The sequence below is a fragment of the Danio rerio genome, chromosome 2 (genome assembly GCF_052040795.2).
Source record: "Danio rerio strain M-AB ecotype USA chromosome 2, GRCz13ab, whole genome shotgun sequence".
Classification (NCBI taxonomy): Eukaryota; Metazoa; Chordata; class Actinopteri; order Cypriniformes; family Danionidae; genus Danio; species Danio rerio.
Window position 1 is genome coordinate 3,437,501 of NC_141022.1, and position 22,673 is coordinate 3,460,173.

General features: G+C 39.8%; 3 protein-coding genes across 13 annotated transcripts in view; 1 reads left to right on the plus strand and 2 right to left on the minus strand.

The window, feature by feature from the left end:
* Positions 1-4,512, minus strand: part of mul3 (mitochondrial E3 ubiquitin protein ligase 3) — a 5,253-nt gene extending 741 nt beyond the window's left edge. The window contains exons 1-6 of one of the 3 annotated variants that reach the window (XM_087240349.1): positions 4,462-4,512; positions 4,254-4,300; positions 3,434-3,557; positions 3,266-3,353; positions 3,074-3,194; positions 1-1,452 (exon numbers count right to left, since the gene is read on the minus strand). The exon at positions 1-1,452 is cut by the window's left edge and continues 741 nt beyond it. In XM_087240349.1, the coding sequence (XP_087096475.1) occupies positions 966-1,452; positions 3,074-3,194; positions 3,266-3,353; positions 3,434-3,550 (813 nt within the window). In that variant the 5' untranslated portion in view covers positions 3,551-3,557; positions 4,254-4,300; positions 4,462-4,512 and the 3' untranslated portion in view covers positions 1-965. Of the gene's footprint in view, positions 1,453-3,073; positions 3,195-3,265; positions 3,354-3,433; positions 3,558-4,253; positions 4,349-4,461 lie in introns of all 3 variants that reach the window. The other 2 variants (XM_087240348.1, XM_087240347.1) reach the window with 2 other exon arrangements.
* A 3,448-nt stretch (positions 4,513-7,960) lies between these two features.
* Positions 7,961-21,070, minus strand: serbp1b (SERPINE1 mRNA binding protein 1b). Of its 6 annotated transcripts, none has more exons than XR_015478120.1 (10): positions 20,713-21,070; positions 17,522-17,702; positions 16,254-16,397; positions 15,242-15,313; positions 13,250-13,324; positions 12,982-13,168; positions 12,827-12,883; positions 12,338-12,529; positions 8,834-9,802; positions 7,961-8,586 (listed from the first exon to the last, which is right to left on the minus strand). XR_015478120.1 is itself a non-coding variant. In XM_087240341.1 (9 exons), exons 1-9 carry the CDS (start codon positions 20,966-20,968, stop codon positions 9,743-9,745), a joined length of 1,224 nt encoding a protein of 407 aa, XP_087096467.1. In that variant the 5' UTR covers positions 20,969-21,070; the 3' UTR covers positions 7,961-9,742. The 6 variants fall into 6 exon arrangements, 2 of the variants coding, with proteins under 2 accessions (XP_087096467.1, XP_087096466.1); XR_015478119.1 differs by having other exon boundaries at positions 12,973-13,168; XM_087240341.1 differs by having other exon boundaries at positions 7,961-9,802.
* LOC101882074 (leucine-rich repeat-containing protein 52) overlaps positions 9,631-22,673 on the plus strand; it is a 29,013-nt gene continuing 15,970 nt past the window's right edge. For all 4 annotated transcript variants that reach the window (XM_087240344.1, XM_087240343.1, XM_087240346.1 and 1 more), the window contains exon 1: positions 9,631-9,847. The gene's annotated coding sequence lies outside the window, so the exon portion shown is untranslated. The remainder of the gene's footprint in view (positions 9,848-22,673) is intronic.

The window sequence follows — 22,673 nt, forward strand, 5'->3', positions numbered from 1 at the left end:
CAGTCATATACGTGTCCCACGCTGCTATAAACACTATTAGGACACTTATATTTAGCTAAAAAGTGAAAATTGGCTGTTTTTGCATTGTTTAGAGCAAATTAATTTTTCCAGGTTAAAAATAATTAAATAATTGCATGGCCCTTTAAATATTACAGAAATTCAATTAATCATGAACGCTTACGAATTGTGAGTGGCTTTTAATACACATTCGTCATTTGTCAAAGTTATCATAAAGCTATTCAACAACACTCGTTCTTGTTTTGGGACAATTTTTACCAACTTTATTGATCCACTTCAAATCTTGATTAATTTCTCAAGAAACAAGTTGAAGATACAACGCTCCATAATCCGATCTTTTCCTGATCAATTCAGCTAGTTTAAGAGATTGTAGCTCAATTTATTAATCAAGTTGACGATATAACGCTCCATACTCCGGTCTTTTTCTGACTAATTCAGCTAGTTTCAGAAACTGTAGATGAATTTCTCAAGAAGGGAGTTTATAATATTCATAAAAAAAAAGCTAAAGATCATTCGGAATGTGCAAGGCTTGAGAAATACACTAGTAAAACTGCATAAGTGATTAATTTTAAACGCTCAACGCTCCACACTCCGATCTTTTCCTGACTAATTCAGCTAGTTTAAGAGACGGTAGATCAATTTCTCAAGAAAGGAGTTCATATTATTCATAAAAAAGCTAAAGATCATTCGGAATGTGCAAGGCTTGAGCAATACAATAGCAAAACTGCATATGTGATTAATTTTAAACGGCCAACGCTCCATAATCTGATTTTTTCCTGACTAATTAAGCTAGTTTAAGAGACTGCTGATCAATTTCTTAAGTAGTGAGTTTATGTTATTCATAAAAAAAGCTAAAGATCATTCTGGGTGTGCAAGGCTTGAAAAATACACTGGTAAAACGGCGAATGAGTATGGTTTTCCAGTAATGCGATCGTTCCCTGAGTGATTCAGCTAGTTTTTCTATCTTTAAGACCAGCGTGGATGAATCCCGCTAGCAGTGTAGACCCTGTGAGCCCGAACAGCACCGTGAGCCCTTTCCACATGTTGACGCTGTTCTGGTGCCGCTGCATGAAGCTGTTATAATCGCTGGGGATCAGGACGAAGCTGCGGCCATCTTTGGGCGGCTGTATCCTCATGATCTTCTCCTGCTCCAGGACCAGCTCTCCGAATGCAGTGAGCGGGACTCCCACCCGCAGCAGATCCTCTCGCTCCTCCAGAGCTATGGGTTTTTCTCCGCTTATTTCCCCCAAAACGGCGTCCATCAGGCCCTCTTTAGCGTTTCTGACCCGTCTGTGGACCTGCTGGAGGAAATCACCGGACGCCTCCAGAGGAGAGTCCACACGCACACACACGTCGCTGATGAATGAGCCGGGCTGCACCAACGTAAAGGGCACCGTGTTGGTGGTCTGCTGCTTGTTCACTTTTTTGGAGACCCTGTGTGGAAGATGTTTTTTTTTCACGGTTTGTAATGCATAGATAACAACACACATACATGGTTTATAATACAAGAGAATCATTTGAGAAATCAATTCTGCAATACATGCTAGTTTTCAACTGCAGACGGCGCTTTAGACTAGTTATTCACAGCAGACGGCGCTCTAGCATAGTTTTTAACAGTAGACGTCGCTCTAGGCTAGTTTTTAACAGCAGACAGCGCTCTAGGCTAGTTTTTAACAGCAGACGGCGCTCTAGGCTAGTTTTTAACAGCAGACAGCGCTCTAGGCTAGTTTTTAACAGCAGACGGCGCTCTAGGCTAGTTTTTAAAAGTGGACGGCGCTATAGGCTAGTTTTTAACAGCAGACGGCGCTCTAGGCTAGTTTTTAACAGCAGATTGGGCTCTAAGTTACTGTTTAAACTGCAGCTGGCGCTCTAAGCTAGTTTCGAACAGCAGTTGGCGCTCTAGGCTAGTGTTTAACAGTGGACTACACTCTAGACTAGTGTTTAACAGCAGACAGCGCTCTAGGCTAATTATTAACAGCAGACGGCGCTCTAGGCTAGTTTTTAAAACAGCAGACTGTGCTCTAGGCTTGTTATTTTAGCAGATGGCGCTCTAGATAAGTCAGCACTCTAGGCTAGTGTTTAACAGTGGACTACACTCTAGGCTAGATTTTAACAACAGATGGCGCTCTAGGCAATTTTTAACAGGAGACGGCCCTCTAGGGTACATTTTAATAGCAGATGGTGCTCTAGGGTAGTATTTAACAACAGACGGCGCTCTAGGCTATTTTTCCACAGGAGACAGCGCTCTATGGTAGATTTTAACAGCAGATGGAGCTCTGGGCTATTTTTTTCCACAGCACGCGGCGCTCTAGGCTAGATTTTAATAGCAGACAGCGCTCTAGACTACTTTTTAACAGCGGACGGCGCCCTAGGCTAATTATTAACAGCGGATGCCGCTCTAGGCCAGTGTATACAGCAATACAGCAAACAGCGATTTAGGCTAGTTTTATACTGCGGACTGCATTCTAGGCTAGATTTTAACAGCAGACGGTGCTCTAGGCTTGTGTTTAATGGCAGATGATGCTCTAGGCTAGTGTTTAACAGCAGGCAGCACTCTAGGCTAGTGTTTAACAGCAGATGGTGCTCTATGCTAGTTTTTAACTTTACATGGTCTTCTAGGCTTGTGTTTAACAGCAGACGGCGCTCTAGGCCAGTTTTTAACAGCAGATGGCGCTCTAGGCTTGTTTTAAAACAGCAGACGATGCTCTAGGCTAGTGTTTAACAGCAGGTGGTGCTCTTTGCTAGTTTTTAACTGTACATGGTGTTCAAGGCTTGTGTTTAACAGCAGACGGCGCTCTAGGCCAGTTTTTAACAGCAGATGGCGCTCTAGGCTTGTTTTAAAACAGCAGACGATGCTCTAGGCTAGTTTTTAAACAGCAGACGGCGCTCTATGCTAGTTTTTAACTGTACATGGTGGTCTAGGCTTGTGTTTAACAGCAAACGGCTATTTATATAACTCTGCTCAGGACCATTGCTGTCTATGGAGGATGAGAGAGCTCCCGGATTTCATCGAAAATGTTTAATTCATTGATCTGAATGATATGAAGGTCATTACCATGACTTGAGAAGAGAGTTCCAGTATTTCCAGTGTTCATGCACAGTAATCTTCTGAATGACACCATGACAGCGTGGCACATACTGGCTGGAAATGGGCTCTCCAACAGCCTGCACCAGTCCTGCAAGGTATAAGGTATAGTATATTATATAGATGTAAAGTATGTATTAGTGGGGGTTACATTTTATTTACCTTCCACAGCAACATAATGAAGTCTCTTGTTGGACGATGCGTTCAGAATCCTGAGCAGATGATGGTCTGGTTGAAAGTTTGGGATCTCCTGCAAAATGGAGGACACTAGCAAATGTTGGAAATGTTACATGAGCTTTATTTTGCCAGCAGTGATATAGCAGTCATTACCTTCAGCTTCTGTACTTCTAGTCTTTTATCTGAATATAGTTTATAAAAGAGACCAGAGAAGGCGAAGCAGGACCCCGCACATATGACGGTGAGTGGGTGAAAGAGAGGATCACTCATTTCTGCTCTGGAAATGAAGACAAAACAAACATGTAAAGCAATAGTTGACCCACAAATAAAAAAGTGTTTGTATTTACTCATCCTTGTTCTAAACTAGTTCGAGTTTCTTTCTTCTGTTGAACACAAAGGAAGATATACTGGAGAATGTTTAATTGACTTGCTCTACTATTGATGTCTCTACTATTGATGTCAATGGCTGCTTTCTAACATTCTTCAGATTATCTGGATTTGTGTTAAACTGAATACAGATTCATACAGGTTTATAACCATTTTAGTCTGAGGAAATTGAGAACTATCGCTTTAAAGCTTGTCAGAAGTGTTGTAAAACATGTTAAACCATAGACAGTATAATAAATAGCATGGTCCGCTTCTATAATATCAATCACGAGGCGTCTAGCTATCTATTATAGGCTCAGTGTTAAACCATCAATAGGAGCAGTAACATTAGCGATTCAGATGTTAAACGGATTTATATATGTGCTTTTATTTTAAATCATGATCATAACAATTAAATATGTACACATTGATAAGCCAAATTAAAGAAATTATACATTCATTCCAACTAGTTTAGATCTCGTGACTAGTCGAATCTACTTTTGGTTTCATTCCACCTCATGCTCGTAAAACTATATTAAACATAAGTTAACTAAACATTTTATTGTGTATGTTAAATTAAATTCGCGCCATTTCACAAACCACTTACCTCAAAACGGAAAACAACAGGTGAGGTAAACACGACTCTCCGCTGAACTGATAACAGGTAAGTCACGACGAATTAGGAAACTACAGCGAATTATTCTGTAATTAAACTCAATTATTAGCGTTAATACTAAATATACATTCTGTATGATATGTCCTGTAACCTTTGGGGTGTGTGTTCAGTTGAATGGGTTTCACCTCTGAATTCTTACCTGAAGTTTATAACACACAGTCAATCCGCCATTATTACAGCTGCAGTGACCACACTACGGCTCGGCTTAAAGGTAAAGTTCACTCAGAGTTTACCATTCTGCCTTCATTCATGTAGTGATTAATTAATTCTCTACTTGTTTCAAATCACCTTGACCCTCTTCTTTTTAACGCAAATCAAGATATTTAGTGAAGTAATGGGAAATAGCAGCCATTGACGTCAAGTAGGAACAAACAATACTATGGAAGTCGATGGCTGTTTTTTTAGACGTTCTTCGGTATATCTTTATTTGTGTTTAACAGAAGAAAGTCAAGCTGGTTTGAAACAAACAGAGAATGATTTATAAAAGTGTAGAATCATTTGAGTGTGGAGACTTGGCGAGGGAATTTAATTTTGGGTGAACCATCCCTTTAAATCACTGAAGACTCCTGCCGGAAGTAAGAATATGACTGACTCACGTGACTTATAGGATGTAGAAAATGTCTAAATTTAAGCGTTTATTAATGTTTTAAAGCATTTCAATTCATTTTTGTGTATATAGTTAATAGTTATTTTAAAGATCAAGTTATTATTACTTTGTGTGAAATATCTTTGGAGAAGTAGGTGCTGTTTAACTTCCTTCCTAATGTCAATGTATGACTAAATTATAAACTATTTATTTTATCAACATGACCAATAGATCGACAAATAGTTTTATACTTATATATTATAATATTTACAGCACATCGGTAATGAATGCTACATACAGCATACTTTAGTTTTAACTATAGTGCACTGAAATACTGTGATAAACACTGTATACTTGGTATTTAATACTAGCATACTTTAGTTTTTACTACAGTAAACTGTGTATTGAAGTAAAATATATTGAGAAAGTAGTAGAAAACGTATTTTTTATACACTATTGTAATGTTAATTGAAGTGCTTTACCATAGTATGAACCCTCATGGGAAACATAATTCAGTTTTGTGATTTCTGCTTGATTATAGCCAAATCATAGTTTTGCGTCACAAATACACTCACCGGCCACTTTATTAGATACACCTGTCCAACTGCTCGTTTATGCAAATTCTAATCAGCCAATCACATGGCAGCAACTCAATGCATTTAGGCATGTAGACACGGTCAAGACGATCTGCTGCAGATCAAACCGACCATCAGAACGAAAAAAAAGAAAGGGGATTTAAGTGACTTTGAACATGGCATGGTTGTTGGTGCCAGACAGGCTGATCTGAGGATTTCAGAAACTGCTGATCTACTGGGATTTTCATGCACAACCATCTCTAGGGTTTACAGGTAATGGTCTGAAAAAAAGGAAATATGCAGTGAGCGGCAGTTCTGTGGGCGCAAATGCCTTGTTGATGAGGCCAGAGGAGAATGGCCAGACTAGTTCCAGCTGATAGAAAGGCAACAGTAACTCAAATAAGCACTCGTTACAACCGAGCTCTGCAGAAGAGCATCTCTGAACACACAACACGTTCAACCTTGAGGCGGATGGGCTACAGCAGCAGAAGACCACACCGGGTGCCGCTCCTGTCAGCTACGAACAGGAAACTGAGGCTACAATTCACACAGGCTCACCAAAACTGGACAATAGAAGATTGGAGAAACGTTGCCTGCTCTGATGAGTCTCCATTTCTGCTGACACATTCAGATGGTCGGGTCAGAATTTGGGGTTAACAACATGAAAGCATGGATCATCCTGCCTTGTATCAGCTGTTCAGGCTGGTGGTGGTGGTGTAATGGTGTGGGGGAGATTCCCTTGGCACACTTTGGATCCATTAGTACCAATTGAGCATCGTGTCAACACTACAGCCTACCTGAGTATTGTTGCTGACCATGTCCATCCCTTTATGACCAGTGTCTCCATCCTCTGATGGCTACCTCCAGCAGGATAACGTACCGTCATACAGTGTGAATAATCTCAGACTGGCTTCTTGAACATGACAATGAGTTCACTGTACTGAAACGGCCTCCACAGTCACCAGATCTCAATCCAATAGAGCACCTTTGGGCTGGTGTAATGAGAGATTAGCATCATGGATGTGAATCCGACAAATCTGCAGCAACTGTGTGATCTCTGGGGAATATTTCCAGTACTTTGTTAAATCTACGCTACAAAGGATTAATGCAGTTCTCAAAGCAAAAGTTGGCCCAACCCTGTACTAGTAAGGGGTACTTAAAGTGGCCAGAGAGTGAGTATATAGTTGTTGCTTTTTATCCATTACTGTAGTATTACCACACCATATAATTCAAGTGCTTTACTGTACTATGGATCATCATGGGAAATAATTGTTTAATCAGTTTTTTCAAAAGCATGACTGAGTTATGAATGTATTAAACGTGCTTGTTTGTTGTAAAAATTCGTAATATGACAACAACAAATACAAATTTGTGGATCTCCTTACTTCCGTGAGCAGCAATTATGCCGTTGTAGCTGATGTATTTTGGGAAATTTTTGTACCCCTTGGTTTTGAGTGTGGTAGTGAAAAATCTCCATTTTAAGGGCTATTTAGCCCTTCCTCTAGCCCTTAACCAGGGGTGTCCAAACTCGGCCCTGGAGGGCTGGTGTCCTGCAGATTTTCGCTCTAACTTGCCTCAACACACCTGCGGGGATGTTTCTAGAAAGCCTAGTAAGAGCTTGATTAGCGAGCCCAGGTGTGTCTGATTGGGGTTGGAACTAAACTTTGCAGGACACCGGCCCTCCAGGACCGAGTGTGGACATGCCTGCCCTAAACCTTCAAGCCAAAGAAATTGGGACACGTCTACCCCTTCACCCGAACACACAAAACGAGGGATGGGGTACAAAAAAAGGCAGGGTTTTTCAAAGTCTAAGACAGTGGGCCTCCCTTTTGACACAACTTATCCATTGGCGCCCCCCTCCTCCCAAACATGCACGCACACACACAAATTCTGGAGGATTTCTTGCTACCCCATCATGCTTGGTTTCAAGGTGTCGCCGAAGTTTAGCGGGTCTCATGCTGTCATTAGCCAAAATATCTTGATAAAGGTCGTGGTTCATCAGCTGGTCCTGTCCACGTAAATCCTAAACTCAAATACTGATCATCATATCGTCGTCTTTTGGGTTTAAGCCCTGAACTTGAAGGCTTTGAATCGAGGGGTCTCAGAAACCGATCCATTGCATTAGCAGCATGATTAGCAGGCATATACCTGTATTGGCGGGCTTGCCAAACAGAAGCGAATTCACAGCTATGGCCTTCTGGGTAAAAAAGGTTTTCTTATTTTTAACATATTTTTTTAGCTTTGTTTACTTAAAACGTTTAAAAATAATAAAAAATACATAGAATAATTAAACTTAATAATTATATTTTTATTATATAATATTTTTTTCTGCGCCTCCCCTGACATGCTCTGGCGCCCCCCAAGGGAGGCGCGCCTCATACTTTGAAAACCCCTGGGCTAAGGTGTAGAATTGGTATTGGGCCTAAACATGTTTGAAACGAGACCAACAAAGACAAAAGTGGACGCGTAGACTCAAATCTAGTGTCGTCGTCCATTTTATTGTCCCTCCTCCTATGAATACAGAGAACATCGGCCATCACACTCGGAGGTCTTGCTAATTTTCACATACATAAGCTGGATCCAACTTTTCTTCTTTTATTTATTTTTTTCGCAGCACACACTGTTGTCCCACCCTGAATTACACAACGCTTCAGAAAAAAAAAAACACACACACACACGCGAGCAGTAGTGCCATCTTAGTAATCATTAAAAAATAAAAACACAGCACAGAAGGAGTAATAAAAACATAAAAACAAATGATGCCGACAGACCACGTGCTCGAGGAGCTCGATTTTTCAAACGTCAGCATAAAAATCTAAGTGCAAAGATATGTCAACCACCTTAGCTAGAGAGAAAAACTAAATAATAATAATAAGTTTACAATCTAAACTCACGAACGTAACGGCAGATGTGTTTTAAAACAGATTTCTCTCTCACACACACACACACACACACACACACACACACACTAGGGTTGACACAACACTTGAATTCGATATCAATCGATACTGATATTATAAAAACGTCCATTTCCCGCTAACATTTGAGCGTGTTCTTAAACAGCGCTGATTGGCCATTGTGTTCACAAGCTCAACAGAAATGACTGTGATTGGCTGGGAAGGTCATCAGTTCACCAAACTCCCCTCTAAAAAGCTCCAGTATCTACACTCAGAAACAAAGTCAGTCGATCAGCTAGTTTGTCTATAAGCTGACATACCAGCGATTCGCTGATGAATCGTGGCTTTAAACGACTCCAGTGTCCCTGTATCTGTGGTTACACTCAGTAAACAGTGGTGAGTTTGGTGAACCTAACAGCCAATCACAGTCATTTCTGTTGAGCACGTGAACACAAGAGCAATTCAGCACAGTTTAAGAATGCGTTCAAATGTAAGAACGGTTTTAAAACCTCAGTGTTTATTGGTACCGAATTCCAGTATCGTGACAATACTACAATACACACACACACACACACGGACGTATACAGTTCAGAAAGAAGCGGTCCTAAGAGAGGAACTTGTATGATTAAAAAGGACCAGCCTGGATCTCCCGGGTGCTTCAACCAGATGATGATGAGGAAGAACTAAGCATACCAATATCATCACATGTCCAGCAGAGGGCGACAGAAATAAAATAAAAACCCACAGCAAGATCAAGACGACACATTTTGCTTCGTGCTACGGGTCAAAAACAAATCTAAATAACAAGAGGCTGAGCTTGACCTTCTTTCGAAACATTTAAAATAGTCAAATATACATTACTTATGTATATATATATATATATGTTGATAGTAAAATCGTCACAAGTCTCGCATTCTCACTTGGTGGAGAGAAGAAAAAAAAAACGTTCTGCATTTGGTAGAGCCGTCGAGAGAGAAATAAACTCAATTACACAGGGGGGAAAGCTTGAAGCGTTCACAACACACTTCAAAAGTCTATCTGGAAAATGCATACATTCAAGCAGCGATAAAAAAATATTTATGGCGAATGCATAATCTCTGGGGGGAAAGAAAGGAGGAGAAGAGCAACAACAAAACAAAAAATACTGTATGAACATCCCTGCTATCGTGTCTCTAAATACAAAACCTCTACCCAGAATTTGCTTCAGTGTAATAAGAAGTCCTTTGTGTTTTTCTCATTGTTTTCCGCAGGTAAAAGTCAGTTCTCAGTGTATGTACGGATGACAGTCTCACTTCTCTGGTTTCTATGGTCGAACAATCCATAAGCATGCAAGCGTTTGAAGAGGAGAGGAGGTTTGGGTGTTTAAGCCAGAGCTGGAAAAGCCTCAGGATCGTCAACGTTGGGAACGGAAACACCTCCACCCTGTGACAAATACAACGCAAATGAGCTCAGGATAAAAGCAGGCAAGTCAGTATCTAACAATCATGTGTTCAGACGGCAACAGCAAAGATCTAAGAATAACTATTTATTTAATTTAATCAGCTGGCACACCGGCTCTTTTTATACACTTCTGAATCACATACACTACCTGAGAAACATCTTGCCGCCTATTCAAGTTTTAGAAAGAACAAATAACTGGACTTCTGGTTGATCATTAGGTATCTAAAGTGGCTGATATAAAAGGTAAAGGCCTCTAGATTACGATTTTTTTACCATAATAAAACATGGTCATGCCTTGGTTTTTAAAGCTTTAATTAGGACAGTAAGGTCTGACTCTGCTCAGACAAAAGTCTCATCACTGAACAGAAATAATGTCCAGTATAGAATATAAAGTCCTGCTGCAGTGGAGACAGAATGAATATTGTGTCTGACTCCATCATGAGCTTGCAGGACTGCATCCATACATCTCTGACTCAAATCACTGATTAATAAAGTCATCCGGAATGGCAGAGAAAGCGTTCCTGCAGGACTCCCTGAGCTCATCAAGAGTCTTTGGATTCATCTTCAATGACTCCTCTTCCATCTTACGCCAGACATGCTCAATAATGTTCATCTCTGGTGACTGGGCTGGCCAATCCTGGAGCACCTTGACCTTCTTTGCTTTCAGGAGTGTTGATGTGGAGGCTGAAGTATGAGAAGGAGCGCTATCCTGCTGGAGAATTGTCCCTCTCCTGTGGTTTGTAATGTAATGGGCAGCACAAATGTCTTGATACCTCAGACTGTTGATGTTGCAGATCTCTTACACGCCCCCATACTGAGTGAACCCCAAACCATGATTTTTCCTTCACCAAACTTGACTGATTTAAGTGAGAATCTTGGTCCATGCTGGTTCCAGTAGGTCTTCTGCAGTGTTTGTGATGATTGGGATGCAGATCAACAGATGATTCATCAGAAAAATCCACCTTTCGACACTTTTCCGAATGATCAACTAGAAGTTATTATTGGTTTCTCTTACAACTGAGATTGACAAGACTTTTGTCAGGTGGTGTACATTACCTACACATTAATAAACTACACAACTTGCATATTCAAAAATGAAAATACAAAAACAAATCATCACAAATAAAGAAAAACATAATGAGAGAACAACAAAATATTGCAACAAAATAGCCAAAAATCTTTACCCAAGCAACTAATTAAAGATTAAAGGTAATAATGTATGAGATTATGTAATCTGGAAGTGTCCAAACTCGGTCCTGGAGGGCCGGTGACCTGGAGACTTTGGCTGTTTCTCAATTTCAAGACCGCAGAGAACGGACTTGTGTTCTTGTGGAGACCGGTCTTGCCTGGTGTCCTCGGAAGAACGAACTCAGGAGACCGCGAGAACAGAGAACGTGTGCTTTGAGAATTGAGATGCTGCGTTCTTCCTGATGGTCACATGACCTTCACGTGTTTTAAATGGAAATTATTTAAACATTACAGCCTTCATACAGCGATTTATTGTTTTCTCCCTCTTCAAAATATATACTATGCATAAAAACATTATCAATATACTCTGCACAATATAAATAAAACAGATTTTAATACGAATTTCAGCAAATAAACACCCTTATTAAGATGTTTATGTTAATGTTTACTTTCACCGTTTCCTTTAGGGAAACTCCTGAGGAAAATAAGTCATATCTCTGAACTTTAATAATAAATCTAAATAAAATGCTGCGCTTCCCACCTCCAGTCGCAATGACTTCTGGGACTTCCAGAGCGAGATCGGTGCTCAAGTCTGCATCGGTGCGTCCTCGATATCAAGATCACATCCAGGAAGTTTTACGCGTCCTCCGTACTTGCGGTCTTGAGTATTGGAATTGAACTTAGGCAGCTGTTGATGACGTTACACGAGAACACGAGGACGCAAGACCGCTGAAGAACGCATATTGAGGAACAGCCTTAAGCTCCAACCATAATCAAACACACCTGAACCAGCTAATCAAGCTCTTACTGGATACTAGAAACTTCCAGGCTGGTGTGTTAAAGCAAGTTGGAGCTAAACTCAGCAGGACCGAGTTTAACACTCCTGCTAAAAAGAGAGCAACATCCTGTGATGAACCCTGTCTAAAGAGCCGGTGTGCTCGAAAAGTTACACACTTGGAGCACAAAAAAAAAAACAGAAGGGTCTTAGAGGGGGCGGAGCATGTCAGATACCAGAGAGCATTTGATTGGTCAGGTTGATGAGAAATTGAAGTATGAGGTGGCGTGAAAACAGAAGTAGCCATTTAGGCGGAAGTGTAAAACTACAAGCGTTACATGTTTATATCAGTTTTATGTCTTCTGAACACAAATTTTGTCACCACACTAGCTTATCGATATCCTAAAAACTAATAATGCAGATGCTAACGTAAAAAACTACTATATTTTAAATGTCACTGCACCTTTAAGGATCTGTGGACAGCCTGTAGTAACGCTCAATGTATGAAATTTGGATTGGAATGATAGGGAATTGGTGCATAGCAGGTTATTTACCTTCTCAGATCTGCCTCCGCCTCGGCTTGGTCGTCCCCCGCCGCTGCCACCGCCACCACCGCGACCGCCACGTCCCCCACGAGAGCCTCCGCGCCCGCGTCCAGGCCGACCCAAATCTCCAAAGTTTATCTCCAGCTGCGAGGTGATGTCATTGGCTGGCTTACGGAAGTGGTGATCTCCACCTTCTTCAGCCTTTAACAAAATATAATGGGATCAACTTCAGTCTAGGAGAAATTCAGCGGCGAAACAGAGATTATGAAAGGAAGCAATCCTCCTTAATACAGAATTAAAAATAAGAAAAAACAAGCAGGCTGCAGATGCATACTTGATAATATTATTGGGAAAGAATAAATGAAGAGCAGATTGTGATGAGAGATTTGATTTGTGCAAGTTTACTTGTTTCACCTCTATTAAATGATGTATTGTGCACATGCAACATGGTGACCACTTTTAAAGTTAAACTCCAAATTCAAGCACAAACTGGGATACCTTGTGGAATGAGTCGGGGTCAACATCTCCAGCTTCAATCACAGATCCAGCATGCCGCTGCAAACACGGCAAACATGAGTGAGTGAATGAACTCATCATAATAAATCCATCTATTTGTATTTAAATAAATACAGACGTTGACATACTTCACCTACCGTGCCAACCTCCTCGCTCTTTGACTTGTGCAGTACGTAGCCCTTCTTCCACTGACCGTCGTTTCCCTCGTTGGGTTTGCGGATGTTAAACTCGACTTTGGCTCGTTCTTTGTCTTGCATGGCCTTCCACTCGTCCAGGGTCATCTCCTTCGGGCCTTCGTCCTTCACCTCCTCTACTTCATTTTCCCTATGTAGAAATGGCATGAGCTTAGTTTATTCAGTCATTTTCACGTCTTTGCATTCACAGTCATCTGTGCTTGACGCTTACTTGTTTTCGGAGTCAGCAGGGGCGTGTTCTTCACCTTCAGGCACAGGCTCAGGTGCTGCAGACTGATCAAGCTCACTGCAAAATAAATTACAGTGTTATCAGATGTGGGGAACCACTGAAATTATTACACTAATACACAATTCAGAAATCTAATGTCATAAACATGGAGTGCATATGAGCTGTTCATTTATTTTTTATTTATTCAAGCCTCCCTTGACTACATGAAATGGATAATCAAATTGGACTATCTGCTTATAATGGTTCTTAAGCAATATTATATATATATATATATATATATATATATATATATATATATATATATTAGGGCTGTCAAAATTAGCGCGTTAACGCACGTGATCAATTTGAAATATTTAACGCGTAAAAAAAATAACGTAAATAACGCAGTTGCAGTTTTTTATTTCCTGTTGTGGCTGACGTGTGTTCAGGGACGGTGCATCCATAGAGGCGATCTAGGACGCTGCTTTAAGCATGAGAATAGTAAGCGTCCTCACATTCATCCACTACACCCACCCCCTCCCTCCCTCACGGCCCTCGGCCTTCCATATGAACAAAACGGCATGATTGCCGTTTGCATGAAGCGCCAGTTCAGCTTGCTCTGGCCCTGCGTGTGTTTAACGTGCAGAGAAATATGGCGTTTCCTCCAGAGTTTCAAGCAATTTCGGGTGTTTCATTTTTAATATTCAGACTTTAACTGTAGTTCAGCACTTCTCTCATTCAGCATATTTTCATTCAGGATGTTTTAATGGAATTGGATGCCGCATGGCGAACAGAAAGAAAAAACTCCGCATTTCGGGACTCGTGTGGTCATTTAAGATAATCAAAAATCACTGTTTACATGGTCGAGTCTTGATCAGTATACTCTTAATAATCAAAGCTGAATATTGGTGCCATGTGAATGAAAGTGCATGATGAATGCGCAAGCTGTCAAAAACATTTCTCTGCCCTTAAGCTATGCCTCAAATGGTTCATTAAGTTTGACGTGTTTCCCCCCTTTTGTAAAGTGTCGGCTTCACGTTCCTCTGTCAGAATCCTTTCTTGTTAAATACAGCCATACAATGCTTAGTGTAAGCAAATTTGATTAATCTGAAGGGCTCCCTTTCGCTCAGCTGCACTGCGCGCACTGTTTTCTATGTGAATATATATATAGTTTTATATATATATATATATATATATATATATATATATATATATATATATATATATATATATGCGTGTGTGTAGTCCACTTAGAATCCAACATGGAAAGCATTTTTATTTGTTATTGGCATGGATTGTTTACAATTTAAATGGCACTTACATGCCTGTGTTTTTACTTCAGTAATACATACGGCATTTCGTGATTAATCATGATTAATTAAAAAAAAAAAGTGTGATTAATCACGTTGTTTTTAATCATTTGACAGCTCTAATATATATATATATATATATATATATATATATATATATATATATATATATATACACATACATACATACACAAATAACTGTAATGGTACGGTACAAGTCACCTTTATTTTTTACATTTTGGTGGGCGTGGTGTATGACGAAGTTTTAGTCGACATCATTTTTGCTCGAGGAAATGTCTACAGTAAAGCTGTACGGGTCATTTATATTCATGAGAAGCCCTACTAAGTATTGGTGTGCCTTATACACACAAATACTTCTGTATAAATGTTTATTACTAACCTATGAACATAATTTGATTATAACTGCACATCAATGACCGAAATAGCCTACTGTGACCTCTGCAATTAAATAAATATATAAATGAAACATGTATCCCCTTACAGTCTCCGATATGTTACTAATTACAAATGAACTACACAAGACATACATTTAGTCTTTATTTAGCTTCAAAAACAACACGAAATGCAGCCCACAGTCTTTAACCCACTGAACGTCTTTTATTCACTCCTTCCCAGAAAAAGCGTACACATTGGACAAACAGTATTTTAAACATTTCACACCTACCTGGTTTCTTCCTTCACACCGCCCCAGTTGTGCGAGCCGCTCCCACTGCGCTTCTCCTCTCCTTTCTGTCGACTAAACATTAGCAATGTTCCAGTCAGACTCGTGCAACAAGTCAGTATTTGTTCATTCTTGAATAGGCATGGGACGATAACCGCTTTCGAGGATTAAAGGTGTCGAGGTTCTTTTTCAAATATTTCCCAAATGATGTTTAATGAGCAAGGAACTTTTCACAGTATTTCCTATAATATTTTTCCTTCTGGAGACAATCTTTGTTTTATTTCTGCTACAATTAAAGCAGTTTTTAAAACCATTTTAAGGTCAATATTATTAGCCACCCTTAATTAATATTTAATTTCGATTGTCTACAGAACAAACCACTCTTATACAATAGCTGCGTCCCAAATGGCACACTATGCACTCATGCACTATGTACTTATGCACTTACACACTCAACAGGATAGTATATGTATGTAGTGTCGTCCCAAATGGCACACTAATGTTTTTTTACTAAGCTTTAGGTTTCCCTGATGACGTTTGACGGTTGCCAAATCAGTGAAATAAACGACCGAATTATCAAATAATACCTGCCGTTAGTGTTGCCGCATTCACCATCGGGAGGCGCTATAATCACTCTCGTAGGAGAATTTTGCTTTCACCATCCAAAATAAATAAAGTTATTCAACATGTGTGTCCGATAGCTCTGCTCCTTCCGCTACGTAAGCAAACCTGCGGTCGTTGAGTGCGTGAAGTGTCCATCATTACACACTTTATTTTAGCGCTGAATGAGTGCATCATCCGGGTAATTAAAGTGCACTTATTATTTTTAGAGTTTTCAGTGTGAACACACTACTCACACTATTTATTCTACAAAATGGCGTAGAATAGTGCATAAGTATGCGATTTGGGACGCAGCTAATGACTTGCCTAATAAACAGAATCTTATACCAGCCCATGCCTAGTAATACTCCAGTCAGACTCGTGCTTTTGTTAGTCTTGAATTCAACACACTTACGCTTTATCATTGCCGCTGTGTCTGTCAAAGTCACGTTTCCCCCGGGAATCAAAACCGTCTCCGCGTCCCATCCCTCGTCCTCGGCCCCCGCGGCCCATTCCTCGTCCTCCTCCACGTCCTCTAGATGGCTTATCCCCAATTGGCCTGAAGACAACATACACATTTGATCAAAACGACAATCGCCAGTCTTGAGCTACAGAAATCAATGAGAGCTGCTAAGCTGAAGCCATTCATCACATGAGGATTGATTACTGAGGTGATTATACAAGTGTTGCAGCCACAGAAACACTGGCTTTAACAACACCATTCGTTTTAGAGTTTTTTTTGTACAACTCCTTTTCCTGTGAATAAACAAACAGCCAGAGTAATGCAGCTTACTGTTGGCTGTTTGATTGTAGCATGCTTCAACAAGGCAATATGATATTTAAAGAAACATTACATCATTTACACGCGCGCAAGTGGCTCAGGTTATGAGTTTTGTTCTCTTCTGTTGAACACAAAAGAAAATATTCTGAAGAATGTTGCGCAAAAACAAATTCGATGGAAGTCGACGGTTGTAACATTCTTCAGAATATCTTCCTTTGTGTTCAACAAAAGAAAAATAAAACCTCAAACAGGTTTGGAACAAGTGAAGTGTGAGGAAACGATGACACAATTTTCATTTTTGGGTGATCTTTAGGATTTCGTAAGGGGTGTTCCTTTTACATGATGTTTATACTATAAAGAAACAAACTAACTTCTTAACTTATATTACACTTTTTTTTATAAAGAAAATACATAATAAATAATGAATACTAATTGCATTTAACCACTCAACTCTATATTACATCAAAATGAGGAATGGTTCAGATAATTCTGATTCTGTCAGTCACATTGTTTGGATCCTACGGCTGGATTCTCACAAAAAGCAGAAGTATTTGTGCATTTAGACAAAGTAGGGCTACGCAATTAGGTGGAATTCATTTCAGCCTCTAATGATTAAAAAAAAATTAAAAAAGAATCATCAAGATAAATCATTGCATCATATCCTGCAGCCTTTCCAGAAGTCTAAATTCACACATTTACAAGTGACAGCAAGCTATTTCCTTATCGCAGACATCTTATATTAATATTAATAATAAAAAAAAATTATATATAAAATTATATAAATATAATAGGAGACCGATTCCAAAACTAATATCTAGGTGTGAAAGCACCCTAAAACTCTTCCTTAGGACACCTTTTTCAACATTTCTCTCAAAATATTTGAACATAACATCATGACTCACTTGTCCGCAGAGAAATCTCCCCCCTCTGGCTTCTCGTCAGCGGGTTTATCAAAGCGTCGCTCACGAGGAGGTCGTCTGTCAGGCCTCCTGTCTCCGGGTCGACCCTCTCCTGGACCTCCCGGGTGTTGGGAGCTGGCTGGACCCTGCTGTTGCTCCGGCTTCCGGCCAACCCTCCTCATCCCTGAAACAGACATCCAGACATTCATTAATAACCTAACACAAACAACCCGTGAATGTACAATTTCATACAGAATTGCGCATTTACGGATATAAAATAACATGCGTCACTCCTAAGCAATGCCACCATTGTGATGGATTACTAATTTAGATATTTAACAAATACCTAAATATAGTAAACTATTAATAGGTTAGGAAACATTACTGATGTCCCCCAAGCGTTAATTACAAAAATAAAAAAATCTAAACATTTGTGGCATTGTGTGATCGCCATCTACTGGCCTGGCACGCACAATCCAGCAATTTTAGTTCTATTTTGTGGATGCACTGTTTTAGGCGTCAACGTCTTGATACTAGGGTTGTCACAATACTGGAATACGGTACCAATCGATACTAAAATGTTAAAAACGTCCATTTTCCGCGTTCTAAAACTGCCAATTGCCCATTGCGTTCACGTTCTCAAAAGAAATGACTTCAAGTCGGCACTAGTGGTGTAGTGGTGTAGTGGTTAGTGCGACGACACATGTACTTCGGTGCTCACGGCGACCCGAGTTCGATCCCTGCCTCGCGATCCTATGCCAATCCTTCCCCTCTCTCTCCTCCCGATGCTTTCCTGTCAATACTCTACACTTTCGTATCCATTAAAGGTACCCAAAAAAAAAAAAAATATATATATATATATATATATAAAAATGACTGTGGCCGTGAAGGTCAGCAGCTTACCAAACTCTCCACTGTTTACCGAGTGTAACCACAGATACAGGGACAATAAAGCGTTTGAAGTCTCGAAGATCTGCTGGTTTGTGTATAAGCTGACATACCAGCAATTCACTAATGAATCACAGCTTTAAAACGCTCCAGTGTGCCTGTATCTGTGGTTTAATTTAGTAAACATTAGTAAGTTCGGTGAAACAGCGCTCAAATGTTAGCGGGAGGTAGACGTTTTTAAAACTTCAGTTGAGACAACTTTAGTTGATAGACAATTTCTGAAAATGCTAGACTCATTTAAGCACTGTTGGATTAATGCATAGCATATAGCTAACATGCTTTACGCATATATATATATATATATATATATATATATATATATATATATACATATATATTATATTAGGGGTGTCACGATTTTGATTTTTAATCGAAATCGATCGAAATTTATGCTCAATTTCGATTATTGAATCAAAAAATAGAATCGTCGATGCTGCCACGCCCCCATGTCACGTCAGCTTGGCTTGCCAAGCGGGAAAAAAACAGGCTTGTTGAAGTGCTTGTTAAACTGCAGAAGCAGGAGACCCGTCGACAGAGCTTAAACCCTCTCCTCTTTCAATGAAGTCGCCAGTGTGGAAGCATTTTGGATTTCCAGTGAGTTATGTTGACAACGTTCATGTTGTCGACAAAAAAAAAACACAGTTTTGCAAGCTCTGCTATGTACGTATTACGTACGGTTCGTCCGATAGACAACACCGGCATCGCGATCCTCCGCCCCCGTTGCAAATGCGCTCGCGAAAAGTACACACTCAGGCCCTGTTTACACTGTCTTTGTTTTTAAATGGCATTTTAGAACGACAACGATTTGACATCCACAGTGGCGTGTAGCATTTCTGAGCAGCCCTCCTTCCTCTCTACCTCTGAAAATGCACATCACGTGACCACACACACATAGACGCACACACAGCCATGCGCTCGAGACAGCAGGTCCAGGCAGTCAGAGGACTGCTTCAATCTTTCACTCACTTGTGCTTAGTCATTTTAGCGAACACCTCAGATACTGTTGGCTGGTTCCTGTTGGTTGTGCGTCTTTTTTACCGACGCCATTATAACGACACAGATCACTGCCTATTCACGAGTCCCGCAGAAAAAGTGATTGACAGGTGGTAATTATGTGTGTATCTTGCCTTTATTCATTTACTGTATGATTTGTTTATGGGTAAAACAAAGACCATGCAGGTCAGGTAGTTTAATCGGTAGGCTACAAATAATTAATTAATCATAATCGAATCGTGCCTTTAGAATCGAAAATGTAATCGAATCGAGGATTTGGAGGATCGTGACACCCTTAATATATATATATATATATATATATATATATATATATATATATATATATATATATATATATACACACACACACACACACACACACACACACACACACACACACACACACACACGAGTTGGTATAGGGCCATTAAAGTAATGTATACTTCCACTGCACACAAAGAAGAGGAAAATAAAAACAAAAGACTGTTAATAATAGCATTTGGGAGTATTATTGATTTGTGTGTTTAGGCCAAGGTCACAATAAGGATCTATTAATGAATCAACCCCACAGATGTTTGTTGATGCAAAAGCAAGCATGACCTCAAATCATAACCTGAAATATGAACGCATGATAGAATAATAACACCACTAGTGTAAATACGACAATGTGAACGAGCGATGTACACTGCATACACTAACTGCGCGCCTTGTGAAATAAAAAGTGAAAGTGTTTTCATCCACGTTTGCAATGCATCACACACGCCGATATCTCTCCCGCGTGCAAACCAACACACCGTGAAACCAAATAATCGCATTATATTCACATACAGCTAGCTGATTAGCATGTAGCTAAAGCAGCTACGCAGTTGTAAATACACCGAAGTTGATCAAAATCACGATCAGTCAGCGATGCTGACATGTGAGAGGAAAACCTGAGCTCAATAAAAGCACACGTCTAAAGTCATGAAAGAAATGTTGTTTTTGAAATGTGCTAGCAAATCGCTAAACGTCGAAAGCATCAGCAGCAGCTCCATGTTGTCTTCACTGCTGTGTTTATATGCACACAAGCACTCATCCCTATACCCTACCGAGTCGCCTACATTTTTTGGATGTGCATTTTAAGCTATTCAGCACCTTTTAATCGCATGTGTGCCTAAAAAGCGATTTATGACTCGCAGTCTGTGTGTGATATGCACAAAAAAAGGTTATGTTTTGACACACAGCAAACATTTGGTGCTGAAACTTCAACATACCCTCCTTCTTAAGTGGCACGGGGGGCTGGATGTCTTCTTTCTTGTCCTGCGCTGTGTTTTTCCTGTCTTTCTGGGACTCCTTTTTCGGCTGTTTTGCAGCTTGAGCTGCCGTCTTCGAGCCTCCTGACGCGGCCGCATCTTTCTTCTTGTTTTCGGCCGCCTTTAATATCTCGAAGGGGTCGGATTCGTCGTCCAATAGCTGGTCGAAGCGATTGGTAACGACGCAGCCGAAGCCTTCTTGCAGATGCCCGGGCATGATGGCGCCCCAACAGCGGGATTCTCCTCCGATTCTTCGAGGCTTTGAGCGAACGGCTCACGGTGGACAAACACAAGATGGCCAAGGAAGACACCTGCTTCTCTTCCGGCGCTCTCAACATCCGGGACATCGCAGCTTTCGCGCCATATGGGGGGTGTAGTTTTCTTCTTCTTCTTCTTCTTTGGGTTTTACTGGCGGTTGGCAACCAGACTTATAGGTGCATTACCGCCACCGACTGGAATGGAGTATGGAACTAGTTGAATACTTTCTGAAGTGTATAAATTACATGAAGGGAGAGAAAGGGGGAGGAAATTGTGAGGGGAGGGGGAGAGAGGAAAGAAAAAAAAAAAAAGAAAAAAAAAAAAAAAAAAAAAAAAACCTTTATAATAGTAATAAAATGTAATAAAAATGGGGTGGACTAACAATTCTTCTGATATTATCTCTATATTCTTTCCTCTAACTGGGTTTCTTTAATAAATTTTATTATATCATTATATACCTCACTAGATTTGTTTCCTAATAAACCTGCCAATGTAAAATGCTGAAGATTGCTCTTTTTAACTGACTGAATAAGATTGTTTCGTTCTTTATTATATTTACTACAGTGAAATAAAATATGTTCTATTGTTTCTTGTTGATTACAATGTATACATTGCCCAGTTGGGTGTTTCCCTATTTTATGTAATGTATGATTGAGTCCAGTGTGACCTATTCTCATCCGAGTTATAATACTTCCTTCCCTACGATTTCTGTTCTCCTTCCTCCCAGTTCCAACTTGTTTCTGTATATTATATAAATGTCTACCTGTATCAATGTTATCCCAGTGTACTTGCCATATTGATTGTGCATATGTTCTTATCATGATTTTAGCTTCTGCTTTGCTCAATGGGACTTCTAGATTTACTTTACTAATTCTGAGAGCTTGTTTGGCCAGAAAGTCTGCCTTCTCATTACCTTCCACACCTACGTGAGCAGGAACCCAAATGAAATATATTGATTTGCCCTTCATTTTAATATAATATGTCTTACTGAGTATATTATTAAGAATATCCATTCTGTATGAAGACCTTCCAGATCTTATACTTTCCAGTGATGAAAAGCTATCTGATGCAATTACTACATTATATATGTCATTCTCCTCAATCCACTGCAGGGCAATTAGTATTGCAATTAACTCTGTTGTATATACTGATATATTATTAGTTATTCTTTTCTTAATATGGTATTGATTAACTGGGATATACACTGCTGCGCCTGTATGGCCTGTTTGTGGGTCTTTAGATCCATCTGTGAATAAAAATATTGATTCTTTATAATTTTTTTCTAAATAATTCTGCACTATATATTTTGTTGGAAGAATATTATTGTTATCTTTTAACTCCTGTTGTATATTGAAATCTACTTTAGGTAATGGAAAAAACCATGGCGGAATATATGGGATTGGGACTGCCTTACAGTATTGCAGTTGATCTAATCCAATTATTCTGGCTTTTGCCTCAGCTATCCATCCGAAACTTATGAAATTAGTTTCCTCATGCTCCCAACATTCTAGTAATGTTCTTTTTGTTGGATGTGATTCAATTTGTCCCTGAATGTTAACCCAATATGCCATCATTAATTTCATTCTCCTAATGCTTAAGGGCATTTCTCCCATTTCAACCTGCATAGATGAAACTGGTGAGGTTCTAAATGATCCACTACAGAT

Coding starts and splice junctions, on each gene's coding strand:
- serbp1b (XM_087240340.1), bottom strand. CDS start 20,968: ATGCCCGGGCATCTGCAAGAAGGCTTCGGCTGCGTCGTTACCAATCGC. Junction 17,703..20,712: donor CGTGCCACTTAAGAAGGAGG/GTATGTTGAAGT, acceptor TGTCTGTTTCAG/GGATGAGGAGGGTTGGCCGG. Junction 13,169..13,249: donor CCTGCTGACTCCGAAAACAA/GTAAGCGTCAAG, acceptor ATTTCTACATAG/GGAAAATGAAGTAGAGGAGG.